Source organism: Pteropus alecto, unplaced genomic scaffold, assembly GCF_000325575.1.
Source record: "Pteropus alecto unplaced genomic scaffold, ASM32557v1 scaffold206, whole genome shotgun sequence".
NCBI lineage: Eukaryota > Metazoa > Chordata > Mammalia > Chiroptera > Pteropodidae > Pteropus > Pteropus alecto.
This window is the reverse complement of record NW_006438906.1, coordinates 44,223-56,700: the sequence shown is the minus strand read 5'-3', so window position 1 is coordinate 56,700 and position 12,478 is coordinate 44,223. Positions and strand designations below refer to the sequence as shown.

General features: G+C 48.0%; 3 protein-coding genes and 1 long non-coding RNA gene across 5 annotated transcripts in view; 2 read left to right on the top strand and 2 right to left on the bottom strand.

The window, feature by feature from the left end:
• The window catches only part of NPR2 (natriuretic peptide receptor 2), a 16,752-nt gene extending 10,613 nt beyond the window's left edge, over nucleotides 1-6,139 (top strand). Inside the window, 11 exon segments of the mRNA XM_006916002.2 lie at nucleotides 64-183; nucleotides 1,883-2,006; nucleotides 2,193-2,366; nucleotides 2,445-2,613; nucleotides 2,784-2,930; nucleotides 3,372-3,495; nucleotides 3,673-3,741; nucleotides 4,987-5,161; nucleotides 5,233-5,331; nucleotides 5,595-5,686; nucleotides 5,801-6,139. Coding sequence (XP_006916064.1) covers nucleotides 64-183; nucleotides 1,883-2,006; nucleotides 2,193-2,366; nucleotides 2,445-2,613; nucleotides 2,784-2,930; nucleotides 3,372-3,495; nucleotides 3,673-3,741; nucleotides 4,987-5,161; nucleotides 5,233-5,331; nucleotides 5,595-5,686; nucleotides 5,801-5,866 — 1,359 coding nt within the window. The 3' untranslated portion in view covers nucleotides 5,867-6,139.
• Nucleotides 6,140-6,229: 90 nt separating this feature from the next.
• Nucleotides 6,230-8,738, bottom strand: SPAG8 (sperm associated antigen 8). Its single transcript, XM_006916003.3, has 7 exons — nucleotides 8,413-8,738; nucleotides 7,573-8,314; nucleotides 7,273-7,447; nucleotides 7,026-7,071; nucleotides 6,829-6,943; nucleotides 6,644-6,706; nucleotides 6,230-6,527 (listed from the first exon to the last, which is right to left on the bottom strand). Exons 1-7 carry the CDS (start codon nucleotides 8,631-8,633, stop codon nucleotides 6,339-6,341), a joined length of 1,551 nt encoding a protein of 516 aa, XP_006916065.3. The 5' UTR covers nucleotides 8,634-8,738; the 3' UTR covers nucleotides 6,230-6,338.
• Nucleotides 8,739-9,249: 511 nt separating this feature from the next.
• HINT2 (histidine triad nucleotide binding protein 2) lies at nucleotides 9,250-11,499 on the bottom strand. 2 transcript variants are annotated; one of them, XM_025049686.1, is made up of 5 exons: nucleotides 11,284-11,499; nucleotides 9,930-10,070; nucleotides 9,728-9,802; nucleotides 9,550-9,622; nucleotides 9,250-9,434 (listed from the first exon to the last, which is right to left on the bottom strand). In XM_025049686.1, the coding sequence occupies exons 1-5, from the start codon at nucleotides 11,362-11,364 to the stop codon at nucleotides 9,343-9,345; spliced, it is 462 nt and encodes a 153-aa protein (XP_024905454.1). In that variant the 5' UTR covers nucleotides 11,365-11,499; the 3' UTR covers nucleotides 9,250-9,342. The 2 variants fall into 2 exon arrangements, with proteins under 2 accessions (XP_024905454.1, XP_006916063.1); XM_006916001.3 differs by having other exon boundaries at nucleotides 9,728-9,832; nucleotides 11,284-11,486.
• Nucleotides 11,500-11,652: 153 nt separating this feature from the next.
• LOC112483104 overlaps nucleotides 11,653-12,478 on the top strand; it is a 2,519-nt gene continuing 1,693 nt past the window's right edge. Inside the window, exon 1 of the long non-coding RNA XR_003047506.1 lies at nucleotides 11,653-12,007. This is a non-coding gene — a long non-coding RNA (uncharacterized LOC112483104). The remainder of the gene's footprint in view (nucleotides 12,008-12,478) is intronic.

Here is a 12,478-nt window from a genome sequence, read left to right as displayed (position 1 = left end):
ATAGGGGGCGGGGGTGGGTGGGGGGATAGGCCCAAAGTTACATCAACTCTATGCAGGTGCAAGCTAGTGGATCTAGGATAATCACATAATCTATTCCATGTCACTTGCCAGGATATTCTGGAAAATGACAGCATCAACTTGGACTGGATGTTTCGTTATTCACTCATTAATGACCTTGTTAAGGTGAGTTTTCTCTGCTTCTCCTTAAGAGTTCATCTGCTTTAAAATGCCTCCATTTTTCTCTCTTTGCTTGTAATTTCCCTTTCTAGTCCTCTAAAAGTCCCATTCTATTTCCCCTTATTCCTATGGTTGAGTAATAAAGGTTAAACAAAAAGTCTGGGGTTTTTAATTGGGGGAAATGAGTTTTATCTGCCACAAAGAGTCCTTTACTTGTAGAGAATTTTTGTCTTCCTGCCCTAGATATCTCACATCTCTACATATTCTCTCTTTACATATTCTCTCTCTCTTTCTCTCTCACTCTTTCTCTCCCTCTCTCCCTCCCTCCCCTCCAAAAGCTTATATTAAAATATTTTTGGCTTTCATGCAGGGAAAAGATGACTGTCGCCAAACATATTTATCTCCTGTTTTTTTCTCATCATTTACTTTCTGACCAGTATTTAGCATATCTGCTCTTTTGTTTAGAAAACAAATTTAAAAAATAACACTTACTAGTAAAACAAAGAGAAACCAAGGAAAATTATACTAAACCTTTGATATCTTCTGATATACTAGGTTTCAGCTATTTTCAGGTGACCCAGAGGTCCATGGATCTGTGGAGGTATACATTTGAATCTTGCATGGGGCACACAGATGTTTAGAAGCAAGTCCCATAGCCAGTGAGCTAGCCTAGTCTTAGACAGGATCACCCATATCCTGTCTGAAGCTGGCTTTGGTTTGTCTGCTTAATTATCAGGAGATTATTTTAAAAATGTTTTTTTGTTAAAGTTTTCCATCAAATGACAGATAAAATATTGAGTACAGTTGATGTGGTGCCCAACCAGAGGTGTGATAATAAATACAAGAAAATATGACTCTTAGAATAGTGATTTGGTGGAAAAGTGATTTAGAACAAAGCTAGAAGCCTAATCATTTCTGTATTCACAGACTTGGAGATTCCCAAAGTTTTTGTTGATATCAAAAGGAATAAGAAGGAAGAGTTCACAGAGACTAGAGTTATAAATTGTTTAGGTCCAGAGCTAAACACACAGATGTGTTTTGGTTAGCACACAACACTGTATCCTTTTCTGCTCCGTCTGAACTAACTTGGGTGGGTCTCAGGGTTTTCATAATAGGAAGCACCACTCACCCCTCATAGGCAAAGGTTCCCTCCTCTCTGGCCCCTGGGGCCAGAAGTTCAGTTTTCTAATTTACTATTTTCTGCACTTTCTCTCTGGCTCAGCATACCCTCTGATAGATCACATTCCTCCTCTACCCTGCCTTGCTTGCCTACACCTGGTTATACGTTAAAGTTTACAACTGGTTAGTCTTCCTTGATGAATTTAGGTACACTTCATACTTTGGTCTCAAGCTATGTTTTCCTAAGTAGTGGCCATGCATTTATGTCATATTCTTGGAGTTCATCTTCATAGTTAAGTTACCTTCACTACTCAGAAGACTGACTGCCTTTTCCAGGGTAATAACTGAGAGCTCCCCTTGTCCCTCCTCTGAAGCATTTCTCCTATCCCTGGTGCCTGGGTGCCAATAAACTGCTTATGGTACCAGAAAGGGGTGACTCTCCTATTCTTGGGTCTAAACTGTTCAGAAGATGTGCCTTCCACAATTAGCTTCTTGTTTTAGACAACTAGCTAATGCCCATCTCATGGAGAGGAGGTATCCTAAACCAGAAACAATCCAATCCCATGACTTGATCTGTATCTCGCAGGGCATGGCCTTTCTCCATAACAGCATTATTGCATCCCATGGGAGTCTCAAGTCCTCCAACTGTGTGGTGGATAGTCGTTTTGTGCTCAAAATCACAGACTATGGCCTGGCCAGCTTCCGATACTGCTGAACTTTTTTTCCCTCTATGCCTGGGAGGCCTTCCTTCATAGCCCACTTTTATATTACTCCCTGGCCCTGATCATTTCCGCCTAGGGAGGGTGGGAGAGGGAGATGGAGTGATAGTAATTGGCAAGCATTATGGGAATTAACCCAGGTGGGCTTGGGAATACTCTTTTTGAGGACTTGTCCAGCCTATTCCCTTTTTTCAGAGAAGCTGTGGACTGCCCCAGAACTGCTCAGTGGGAACCCCTTGCCAACCACAGGCATGCAGAAAGCGGATATCTATAGCTTTGGGATCATCTTACAGGAGATAGCACTTCGCAGTGGTCCTTTCTACTTGGAGGGCCTGGACCTCAGCCCCAAAGGTAAGAATCAATCTACTCCTCACAGCCTTCTCTACCTGGGGGGCCCTGTCCTTCATCCAAACCCTTTATCACTCTCAGAGATTGTCCAGAAGGTCAGAAATGGTCAGCGGCCATATTTCCGGCCCAGCATTGACCGGACCCAACTGAATGAAGAGTTAATTTTGCTGATGGAGCGATGTTGGGCCCAGGACGCAGCCGAACGCCCAGACTTTGGACAGATTAAGGGCTTCATTCGCCGCTTTAACAAGTGAGAAGGCACTGAGGGGCAGGGGCTTCCCGGGGATAGAGCCTCATCAGGCTGAGTGGATGAGATGGGACTGGTTGGGGCCAAGAGAGGGTGGGTTGGGTTGGAAGACCTGGGAGTCTTGAGAATCTTGGAGCAGGTATCATATTCTGGCCTCTCCCCCTGTCCCCTAGGGAAGGAGGCACCAGCATACTGGACAACCTCCTGTTGCGCATGGAGCAGTATGCCAATAACCTGGAGAAGCTGGTGGAGGAACGCACACAGGCCTATCTGGAGGAGAAACGCAAGGCTGAGGCTCTACTCTACCAAATTCTACCCCAGTGAGACTTTTTTCTCCCTTCCTGAATTTTCCTTTGATATTCTGCTCTGTTGGATCCTGACTCATCAGTGCTCTGAGAACTCACCTCCTAACTCTTAGAACCCTGCTTTGTTATGTCTGGCCACAGTGAGCCTTTTTGGCTAGACTGTTTTCATCCTGTCTCCAAATGAGCTGTGCTGCCTTCTTCTTAGGTCACTGCTCTACCATGCCTTTGCTCCAGGACGTGTATGTAGAACAATTCCACTTTGAGACATTTAGCTCCCACCTCCAGGGAGCACTCGTGCACCTTACCTTGTGCTAGACTATAATGTCTTCCCAGCCACCTTCCTTCTCCTCCACAGGCTTAGCTTTCGTGTTAAGCCTGCTCCAGCATACATTCCTTTCCTCTCTCCCCTCCTATCCTCTTTCTGAGTTTGGCTCAAACTGCACCCTTGCTTTCTAGTTCAGTGGCAGAGCAGTTAAAACGGGGAGAGACTGTACAGGCCGAGGCCTTTGACAGTGTTACCATCTACTTCAGTGACATCGTTGGCTTCACAGCTTTGTCAGCAGAGAGCACCCCCATGCAGGTGAGAGCCCTGGGTGAGATTAGGGGGCAGGATAGGGATCTGGGAGAGCTTCACTGGGGCATGGGGATTCTTGATAAGAGGAACGATTGTTCTGGAGTTTCCATGTCTTGCTCTTGGGTTAAGAAATCTTAGAAAGTTTGACACAAGTCTCAGGGCCTCAACTTTCCCATCCATTAGGTGGTGACACTTCTTAATGACCTGTATACCTGCTTTGATGCCATAATTGACAACTTTGACGTCTATAAGGTGAGAGCTGGGGCTACCCTCCTACTAAGACCCCTTTAAAACCCAGTCTCCCTGAACCCCACATACCTTATCTGCTCCATGGTCAATTTTCCCTCCTGGGTCTCCAGCATCCTGGTATTAGAGTGCCCTTTGTAGACGACAAATGAGGCTCTGACACTCTGACCGTACATTCCAATCTAATTTCTTGTGACTCCTTAGGCTTCCCTAATTGGAACCATCACAAGATTTAACTCTTATATGCTACATTTTGCCTGGGGGTATAAATATAACCTATCCATCTTTTTTTCTTCTCTCTATCCCCTCCAGACATGGAAGAATCATACAGAATGGTTTATTGGGGTGAGGGACAAGCTCTATTGTAAAAGCTTTTTCTTGAAGTCATTGATAGAATTGGCATGGGGTAGGCTTTATTGGGATTCGGAGTAAAAATTATTTGGATTTGACTATTGGCTTTGTGGCTAACTGTGTGGCCTTGGGCTACCTGAGCCTTAGGTGTTTTATCTGTAATATGGGAATAATAAATTTATTGTGGAAAGTGCCTAACATTGTGCAGATAATAAATATCCATTCCTGTCCCTTCTCTTTGGACTTATTCTACCATTTCTGTTATTACTGTAACAAAGACCTCCCATAAAACCTTTACCCAGATTCACTAGTTGTTTATATTTTCCTTCATTTGCTTTATTAAAAAAAAAAATCTATATAAATTATTTTCCGAACCATTTCAGAGTAAGTTTCAGACATAGTGCCTCTTTATCCCTAAAGAGTTTAGTGTTTAATTCCTAAAAACACGGACATTCTCTTGTACAGCTTCAGTACAATTAACAAAGCCAAGTGCCTGCTTTCTTACCTTTGACAGTTTAGGCTGAGGCCCATTTTTCACTGGGCCTGCTTGACATCCTCACTAGCCTCTGTGCTCTTTAGGTCAGCCCTGTTTTCTTCTTTCTCATTTCCTGACAGAAGAACCTATTTGTCTCTGTCCTGTTGCAGACAGGGTATCCATTCATTCAGCAGACGTTTACCAAATCTACACCAGGCGCTTGGGTGGGGCAGGAGGATTTAAAGATTCCCTTGACTTCCCCTTCCCTCCAGATTCTCAGGACCATGGCACCCATTTTTCTAGTCAATGTTCTGGCCTCCCAGGCTTTTGGGATGACTCATAGTGGTATCTAGCTTGTCTCCTTCTATTCTTCCCCATTCCAACTGATGCAGATAGAAGTGACCTTTTAATTTCCCCTCAATTAGGTAGAAACGATAGGAGATGCCTACATGGTGGTATCTGGTCTCCCAGGCCGAAATGGTCAACGCCACGCCCCGGAAATTGCTCGTATGGCCCTAGCATTACTGGATGCAGTTTCCTCTTTCCGCATTCGCCACCGACCCCATGACCAGCTGAGGCTACGTATAGGGGTACACACAGGTAAGGCTAACTCTCACTCCAGCCTTAGTATCCACTTTTCCCAGGCTCTTGCAACCTATTTCTTTTCATAGGGCCTGTCTGTGCTGGGGTCGTTGGCCTGAAGATGCCCCGCTATTGTCTTTTTGGAGACACGGTGAACACTGCTTCCCGAATGGAGTCTAACGGTCAAGGTGAGACATTAGCCCTCAATCCTGGCTTCAGTTTCAATCTGTGTTGCCCTTTTCTTCTTTTCAGAGTTCCTCCAAATCTCTCAATCTGAGACCACAGTTCCTGACTGCCCCATCCTTGGACATATTTAGGTTCTAGTGCATGGGCACTGGGAAGACTGAGAGCCTTTTGAGGGGTGGTGGTTGGGTAAAGCTCTCTCAGACATCACCAGTTCTGTTGCCTTTTCTTTGATTCTTCTTTCCACCATCCCTCCATCTTATCCCAGCCCTGAAGATCCATGTCTCCTCTACCACCAAGGATGCCCTGGATGAGCTAGGATGCTTCCAGCTAGAGCTTCGGGGGGATGTGGAGATGAAGGTGATGGCAGGCCATGGGGAAGGGGTCATGGAAAGGGAGGATGTGATTTTGGGGATCATGGGGGAAGAGAGGGACGTAGAAGAATCTGAATTATCTCCACTCCCCTGCTCCCAGGGAAAAGGAAAGATGCGAACTTACTGGCTCCTAGGAGAGCAGAAAGGATCTGCTGGACTTCTGTAAACCCCAATTCTTTCCAAGTCAGACAATCTCCTGCTGCTGGTACCTGGGTAGGCAGTGGCCACCATCTCTCCACACATCAAAACTGGACACTGTCATATGAGATGGAAACCAACGTGCACAAAAACCCTACCTTACATGGAAGTTGTTGCCCTTTGCAGCTCAGCCTTGTACATACACCTGCCCGTCTCTGGCCTGGTCCCCTTCTTCCCAACCTTCTGTAAATATCTGTATCTAAACCAGAATATTTTGGCCAAATATAAAACAACAAAAACATTATGATGTCATAGTTTGGGTTAAGGGCAACTCCAAGGAAAGGTTATGGGGTATGGACATGGAAACTCAGGAAATTACTGAATTAGCAGATTTACGATGAGAAAGAACCCTTTATGTAAAGCCCCTTTACAAAGTACAAACACCTCTCCAGTACAGACAGAAATAGATTCCATATTCCACATCCTTCTTCCCTCAACTCTTAGGCAGTTCTACCCCCTCCACCACCCTGCCCTCCTCCCTGACAGCCAAGGGAAGAGATTTCTCCCAGTTGGTAGGAATTATTCTCAGGTTCATAGGGCAAAGGCTGCCCTAGGGACAAAGGCACTGGTGTTGAGAAGCTGCAGTTCTTCCGGAATGGCGTGTCTAGTGTCTTGATGTTACTGACACCCTGCAGGAGTACCAGAATGAGGACAGATCCTACTCTCTGCTAAGACAGAACAGAACAAACAACCTCTTCCCCTCCTCTTCCTTCTGCACCCCCAATGTCTAGTCACTCACACATACCGGTAACTGTGGTGCCCTCTGTATCCAGAAGGTTTCAGGCTGCTCCTTATGGTAGTCGTGAGGCTGTAAGGGAGAGATAGTGAATAACTTTTGGTCTGAAGCTCCCTTCCTTAACCTCTGGGTCTGCTGCTTTTCTACAGTCCACCAGAGCCCAGCTGTATGTGTGGGGTGGGATGGATTCTCACCTTTGTTGGGGCAGGAGGCCCTCCCTTCACCAGCTCCTTTTGGTAGTCATGGTGTGTCACAGACTCCATCTCAACGTGCTTCCTTGTGGGTTCTTGCTCTGCCTGCACCTCTTTACTATACAGTTCTGAGGACATCAAGGCCATTCTTCCCTGATTTTTCCCTCCCCTTCCCGTTTCCCCATCACCCAGCCTCTCACCAGATCTGTTGGTATAGGAGCATCTCCAGCATGGCTTCACGCTTCCCTATGGGAGGGTAGGGAGTGGAGAGAGTGGGGGAGTGTGGTTAAGAAGGCCCAGAAGAAACAAATTTGAGAAAAGGAAGGGAAATCATGGTGTTTTGCCCTTATACCCATTGGACAATCCATAGTCCCACTAGAAATTTCTTCCTTTCTTTTTTTCTCTAACTAATGGATTCATTCTGGCCCATTCTATCACGCTTCACACCTCTACTTGGCTGATAGTGGTGTCCTGGGGGCCGGTATGCATCTTTCTGGGTGGTGCTGAGGGGCATGGGTGACTGTAGCTGCAGGGTCAGCAGCCCCTGGTGTCCATGTCGGAAGAAGAAACTCTCAGAGCCATCCTGCATCCTTGGGACTTGATCCAGGTGGTTGGTGGCTCTCTGTGGGTACCAAGTTGAGTGACCACAATAACGTTTCTACTGCCCACCCTCATCATAAACTATTGCCTCCCCCAGGAAACAGGGGGCAACCTTCAAGAAAAGGGAGAAGATCAAGACCTTAATACCTCCTCCTCCCAGTTGTAGAGAAGGCACCGGCCCCGTGGCAATGTCTCACTAATAACCTTACACTTCTCTTCAACATCGGGGGGCTTCCATAGCCCTCGGACACCAGGTTCTGAGACTTGCAAAAATTTCCAGCGCTGTTTCTCCGGCTCCCCTTGGTGGTGATTCCAGGAGGCATAACTGGGGATTGGGTCCGCCCCGGGATTTCTCACGCTTGGAAGAGTGTAGGGGCTGAGCTCAGGGTCATGGCCATAGCCTGGATTAGGCCCAGAGTCACTGGCAGGAAGAGGGCCAGAATCAGGACTAATGCCTTGACCAGGGCCAGAGCCACCACCAGGACCAGAACTGGAGCCAGGAACAGGGTCAGAGCTAGAGCCAGTAGCAAGGCCAGGACTAGAGCTAAGGTCACTTGTAGTACAGGGATCTTGAGCAATGCAGGAACCGTAGACAGGCTTAAAGCCAAATCTCCCATTGCCTATCTTGTGAGTAAAGCTGGATCCAGTGTAGGGCTCCCCAAGAAGACTTTCGGAGGAGGGATCCATGAGGTGGCTAGGCTTAGAGTATGGCGCTTGGGTCTTTATAGGTAATGCAGCTGCTTTGGAAGTGGAGGCAGCTGCAGTGGCTGTAGCAGCTGCTGCAGCTTCTGCAGTTGCGGCTGCCAGGGCCGACTTGGGACCACTGTCCGAAGGAGATGGTTCCGAAGTGGACCCTAATCCTTCCAAGCTGGGCCTTTCGTGTAAAGATCTGAAAGTGAATGCGTCAAAGTTGTCAAAAGCTCAGGAGAGGAAGTCCGCTAACCTTCCTTGTCCCCTTACGCCTGCAGCCAGAGCTGCGGCTCTCACCGTGACCGCGATCTCTCAGTAAAATCAAAGGTCTCCATCGTCAGACACCAGCTACCGGGTTGCCATAGCGACGGCAAATAATCCCAGGAGTCTGCGCAGAAACGGAACTGGGCGGATGTTGGAGGGTGGAGGTGGAGGTGGAGGTGGAGGCAAGTTCCCTGAGGGGCGGAAGTCTGTAACCTGGTGCGGTGTGGGAAGGCTGCTTTCCGTCCAGACTCCATTCCGCCGTATCCCCGGCTTTTAAGGTTCCGCTGCTCTGAGGCCTCGCCCTCTATAACTAAGCATGATTCTCTGAGGTGGTGGTTGTGTTGGAGACAGGCACAGGGCCGTGGTATCAGACGAAAGCCTACTTTTGTATTTATGTAGGTGCAACAGTAACTTTCCTTTAGTTCATTCTCAAAAGTAAGGGGAGCCTTTTCAAACATTTTAAGGATGAAAATACATCAGACAATCGCTTAAAGGCAAAATGGTGAGACACGGGGATTAAAAAGTAGCCGCTTTTTTGTAATTACTTCGCCCCCAGTAAAAGGCCACCCACTTCCCCAGACCCTCTTACTACTTGGATTGGCAGCTGAATAAGGGCCAGGACTGAGCACAACTCACTGCTAAGATTTAATCTCTTCTTACTCATTCAGGCTTATTCCTACTACTTGTCTAGAAGCTTGACTCAGGTGGACCACTAGGAAGGAAGACTCACAGATCTATAGGCAAATGCTCTTTTAACTACTGTATGGGCCTCCTTTACCAGACCATAGTCAAGGGGAGTCATAACCTTGAATCATATGTCTTTCCTATATGTGGTATAAATCTTTATATATTTAAGACAAGGGTCAAAAATTGAGGGAGGGCAAGTTTATTCGCATCACAAGGTCCCTTTTCCCCCACCCCCATCCGAGCATCCAGGTCTGGGGTCTTGGTCAGTTGGTAGGTTCAACCTGGAGGCCACTGGAGCTGTCGGCCCCCAAGTACGTGAATGTGAAGATGATACACAGATTGTGCTCCCAGCTTCCCATCATTGATCACTGAAATGGAGCTTGAGGTTAGTGGGTTGGGATCATGGGAAAGGTCAAAGCATGAAGGTCATATTGAGTAGGTATGAAAATTATAGGTGAGGGGCTCAAGGGCCAAGTCACTTACCAAGACGGTATCCGTCTCCCAGCCCCTCAGCCTTTGCTGTCTTCTTGGCTACGAGGAGAAGGTGTCCTAGAAGCTACAGGGGAAGGGTAGGGAGACAGGAGACTTTATTCACTGAAAGCAAAACCTTTAGTTGAGTTGAGGGCTCCCCCCAGCCAAACCCTAGCCCTATTCTTCCCACCTGCTGGTCTTCATCTTCAGCCTGGCTAATCCGAGGAATGGGTTTCTTAGGGATGACGAGGAAGTGCACAGGAGCCTGAGGGGCCACATCACGGAATACAAGACACTGGGAGCAGTGACAGGTCAGAAGCCACCATGTTACTTCAACAGGCTGGATGGTATCTATGAATTTCCCATTGGGATGTGTCCTAAGGGCACCCCACCTGCTGGTCCTCATATAGAATGTCAGCTGGGAGGCTTCTATCCAGGATCCTGGAGAAGATGGTTGGGGCTGTTCCCCCAGGAGCTGCCTGCTGGGCCTTGGCCACTTCATTCTCACCATTCACACCTGCAGCTCCTCGGACCTGAAGGTGAGTCAGACATACCCAAGGGAGGGAGTAGGCAATACCTCTTCCATGTACTCAGCTGGGGCTGGCGAGACTGGGCTCTGATAGTCATTAACTTCACCCTTCTAAGAACCTATTAGTAGTTCCCAAAGGAAAAGTTCTTCAATTTCAGAGTGTCAGCAGCAGAGAGTAGGGCCAGAGTGTTGGGCCTAGTTAGATAACAGGCAGTATTACAATGTAGGATTCAGCAATCCAGTAGATTTCTGCATCTAAAGTGTCTAGGAAATCTAGCACTGTTCAGGGGGAAAGGATCCAGTATGAGAACCTGGAGACGGGTCCCAGTTCCTGTTTTACCACTGATTTACCTTAGATAAATCCCCTCTTGGCTTCAAATATATAGGGGATAGTTTGCATCATCATCTCTTAATACCACTTGAAGCTTTTCCCATTTACCCTCACCTTTTTAATGTTTCCACTTATTTCCATTACTTGTTTTCTGATCTTTAATCCAGGTTACCTGTTTTATTCAGGTTTTAATACAATTGCCCCGTTGGACACATGGGCGTCTGGGTGTTACCTTTGACCGCTGAGTGTGAATTTTAACTCCAGTCCTTTGAATTAGCGGAAGGAAGAGTTCAGTTAAGTGAACTGGGCAGCCCCAGCCCCAGGAGATTGAGAGTAGGGAAGTCCCAATTTCCCAGGGGCTCAGAAGTCCCAATTTCTCAGGGGGTCTCATTGTGGAAGAGAGGGATGGGATGAATCTGACCAGTCCAGTCGCTCTGGCAGATAGGGAAGATGAGAGGTTAATACTAGTACTCAGTAGGCAAGGGGCCCCGAAGCGGGGCAGAAGACTAGCTCCAAGAAGAGAAAGATCACTTCCTTAAAGGAGCACCGAGGAGGCTGCTCCGAGCAGGCGTTGGTCAGCTGAGCTTCAGGCAGGCTTAGGAGAAGGCAGAAGCCGCCGCAGGGACCTTGTCCCGACCGCGGCGCACGGGCCTGTGCAGGACGTCGGTCATCACCAGTTCGCTTTTCCTGCTGCGAGGCTTTTGGAGAGGTTGCTGCGACCACTAGTCAGATCACCACACAGTCCTGGAGCTCGAGCCTCGGGTTGTAACCCCCCGAGGCCGCAGGGCTGCGCGCGCCTGGAGAAGCCGAGGAGGAACGCGGCCCCCGGCCCCGGGAGACGTCAGAACCCGCAGGATACCCTCCTCGCCCCCAGGCCACTTCTCACCTGCGCCCCCCGCGGCCCCGCGACCGTCACAACCCTGCGCGCCACACGCAGCCCGGCGGCCAACAGCACGGCCGCCGCCATCTTCCCCTCGGCTACGGGAACCTGTCACTTGGGCCCGCGCTCAGGCTCTGAGGCTGACCCAACGTGGGGCTGCCAGGAGCCGGCGAAAGGCGGCCATTGGCTCCGCCAGCCGTGGGGAGTTTCGCCATCCCATTGGGTCGTGTTCTTGGCTCTCCATTGGCTCCGCCGCCAGAATCTTTTCATCCCATTGGCTGCTTCTGCCAACTTGACGATTTTTCCAATTCATTGGCTTCTTCTAGTCAGCGTAAAAGTTCCTTTACCTTTGGATCCTCTAACTAGTTTTGCTATGAGACAGTTTCTCACTACACTAGAAGAAAAAAGAGACCTAGAGGTGGGATTTCCCTCCAATTGGCTTTGATACACACCGCGGCCGCACTTAGGTTGTAGCGCCCGAGTGGGTGGAGCTTTTCCGTTATTGGCTCCTCCTGTTCAGGTCTTGGCCCTACTGATGGGAGGAAGAGGGTAGCGCTCCGTCACCTGCCGCGCACAGCCTCTAAGATTGTAGACCTTTCACCGCATTGGCCAGGAGGCGTTGGCGCTCGTTGGCTCCAGGAACCAAAGCTAACTCCGGGAGTCCAAAGCCTTAGGAGGAGTATCGGGAAAGAAGAGGCGGGTGGAGGACACCGGGCAGATAGGGCTGAAGGTGAACTGGGACGAGTCCTTTTTTTAACTGATATGATAGATATTTTCCCCACAAGGGCAATTTCAGCCCCTCGAACATATAAGAGATTTTAAATTTACTAATTTAAGGGCAATTCTTCCTTATTTTATGATCTTGTTAACATAGTCACTCCAAGATTAAAGATTCTGCTGTTTTAAGGCGGAAATGCCCTGTCTTTGCCACACGACCAATAAAGCAGATGTTCTTTCCAAATCAGAAAAGATATACGGTTAGCTCTGTGTCGAGTTAGAAGGGCAAAGGAAATGCGTCATAGCTAGGTCTGAAGTATATTTCGTTTTGCTGGCATATATATTTTTGATATAAAAAACAGGGTCACAAATGCTAATATACTCACACCAGGTAATTTTAATCTGAACGTTTAACACATAGGACCAAAGTCACCACTGTATCTATAGCCTTTTTTTTTTTTTTTTTTTTTTAGCGCATGGCCTG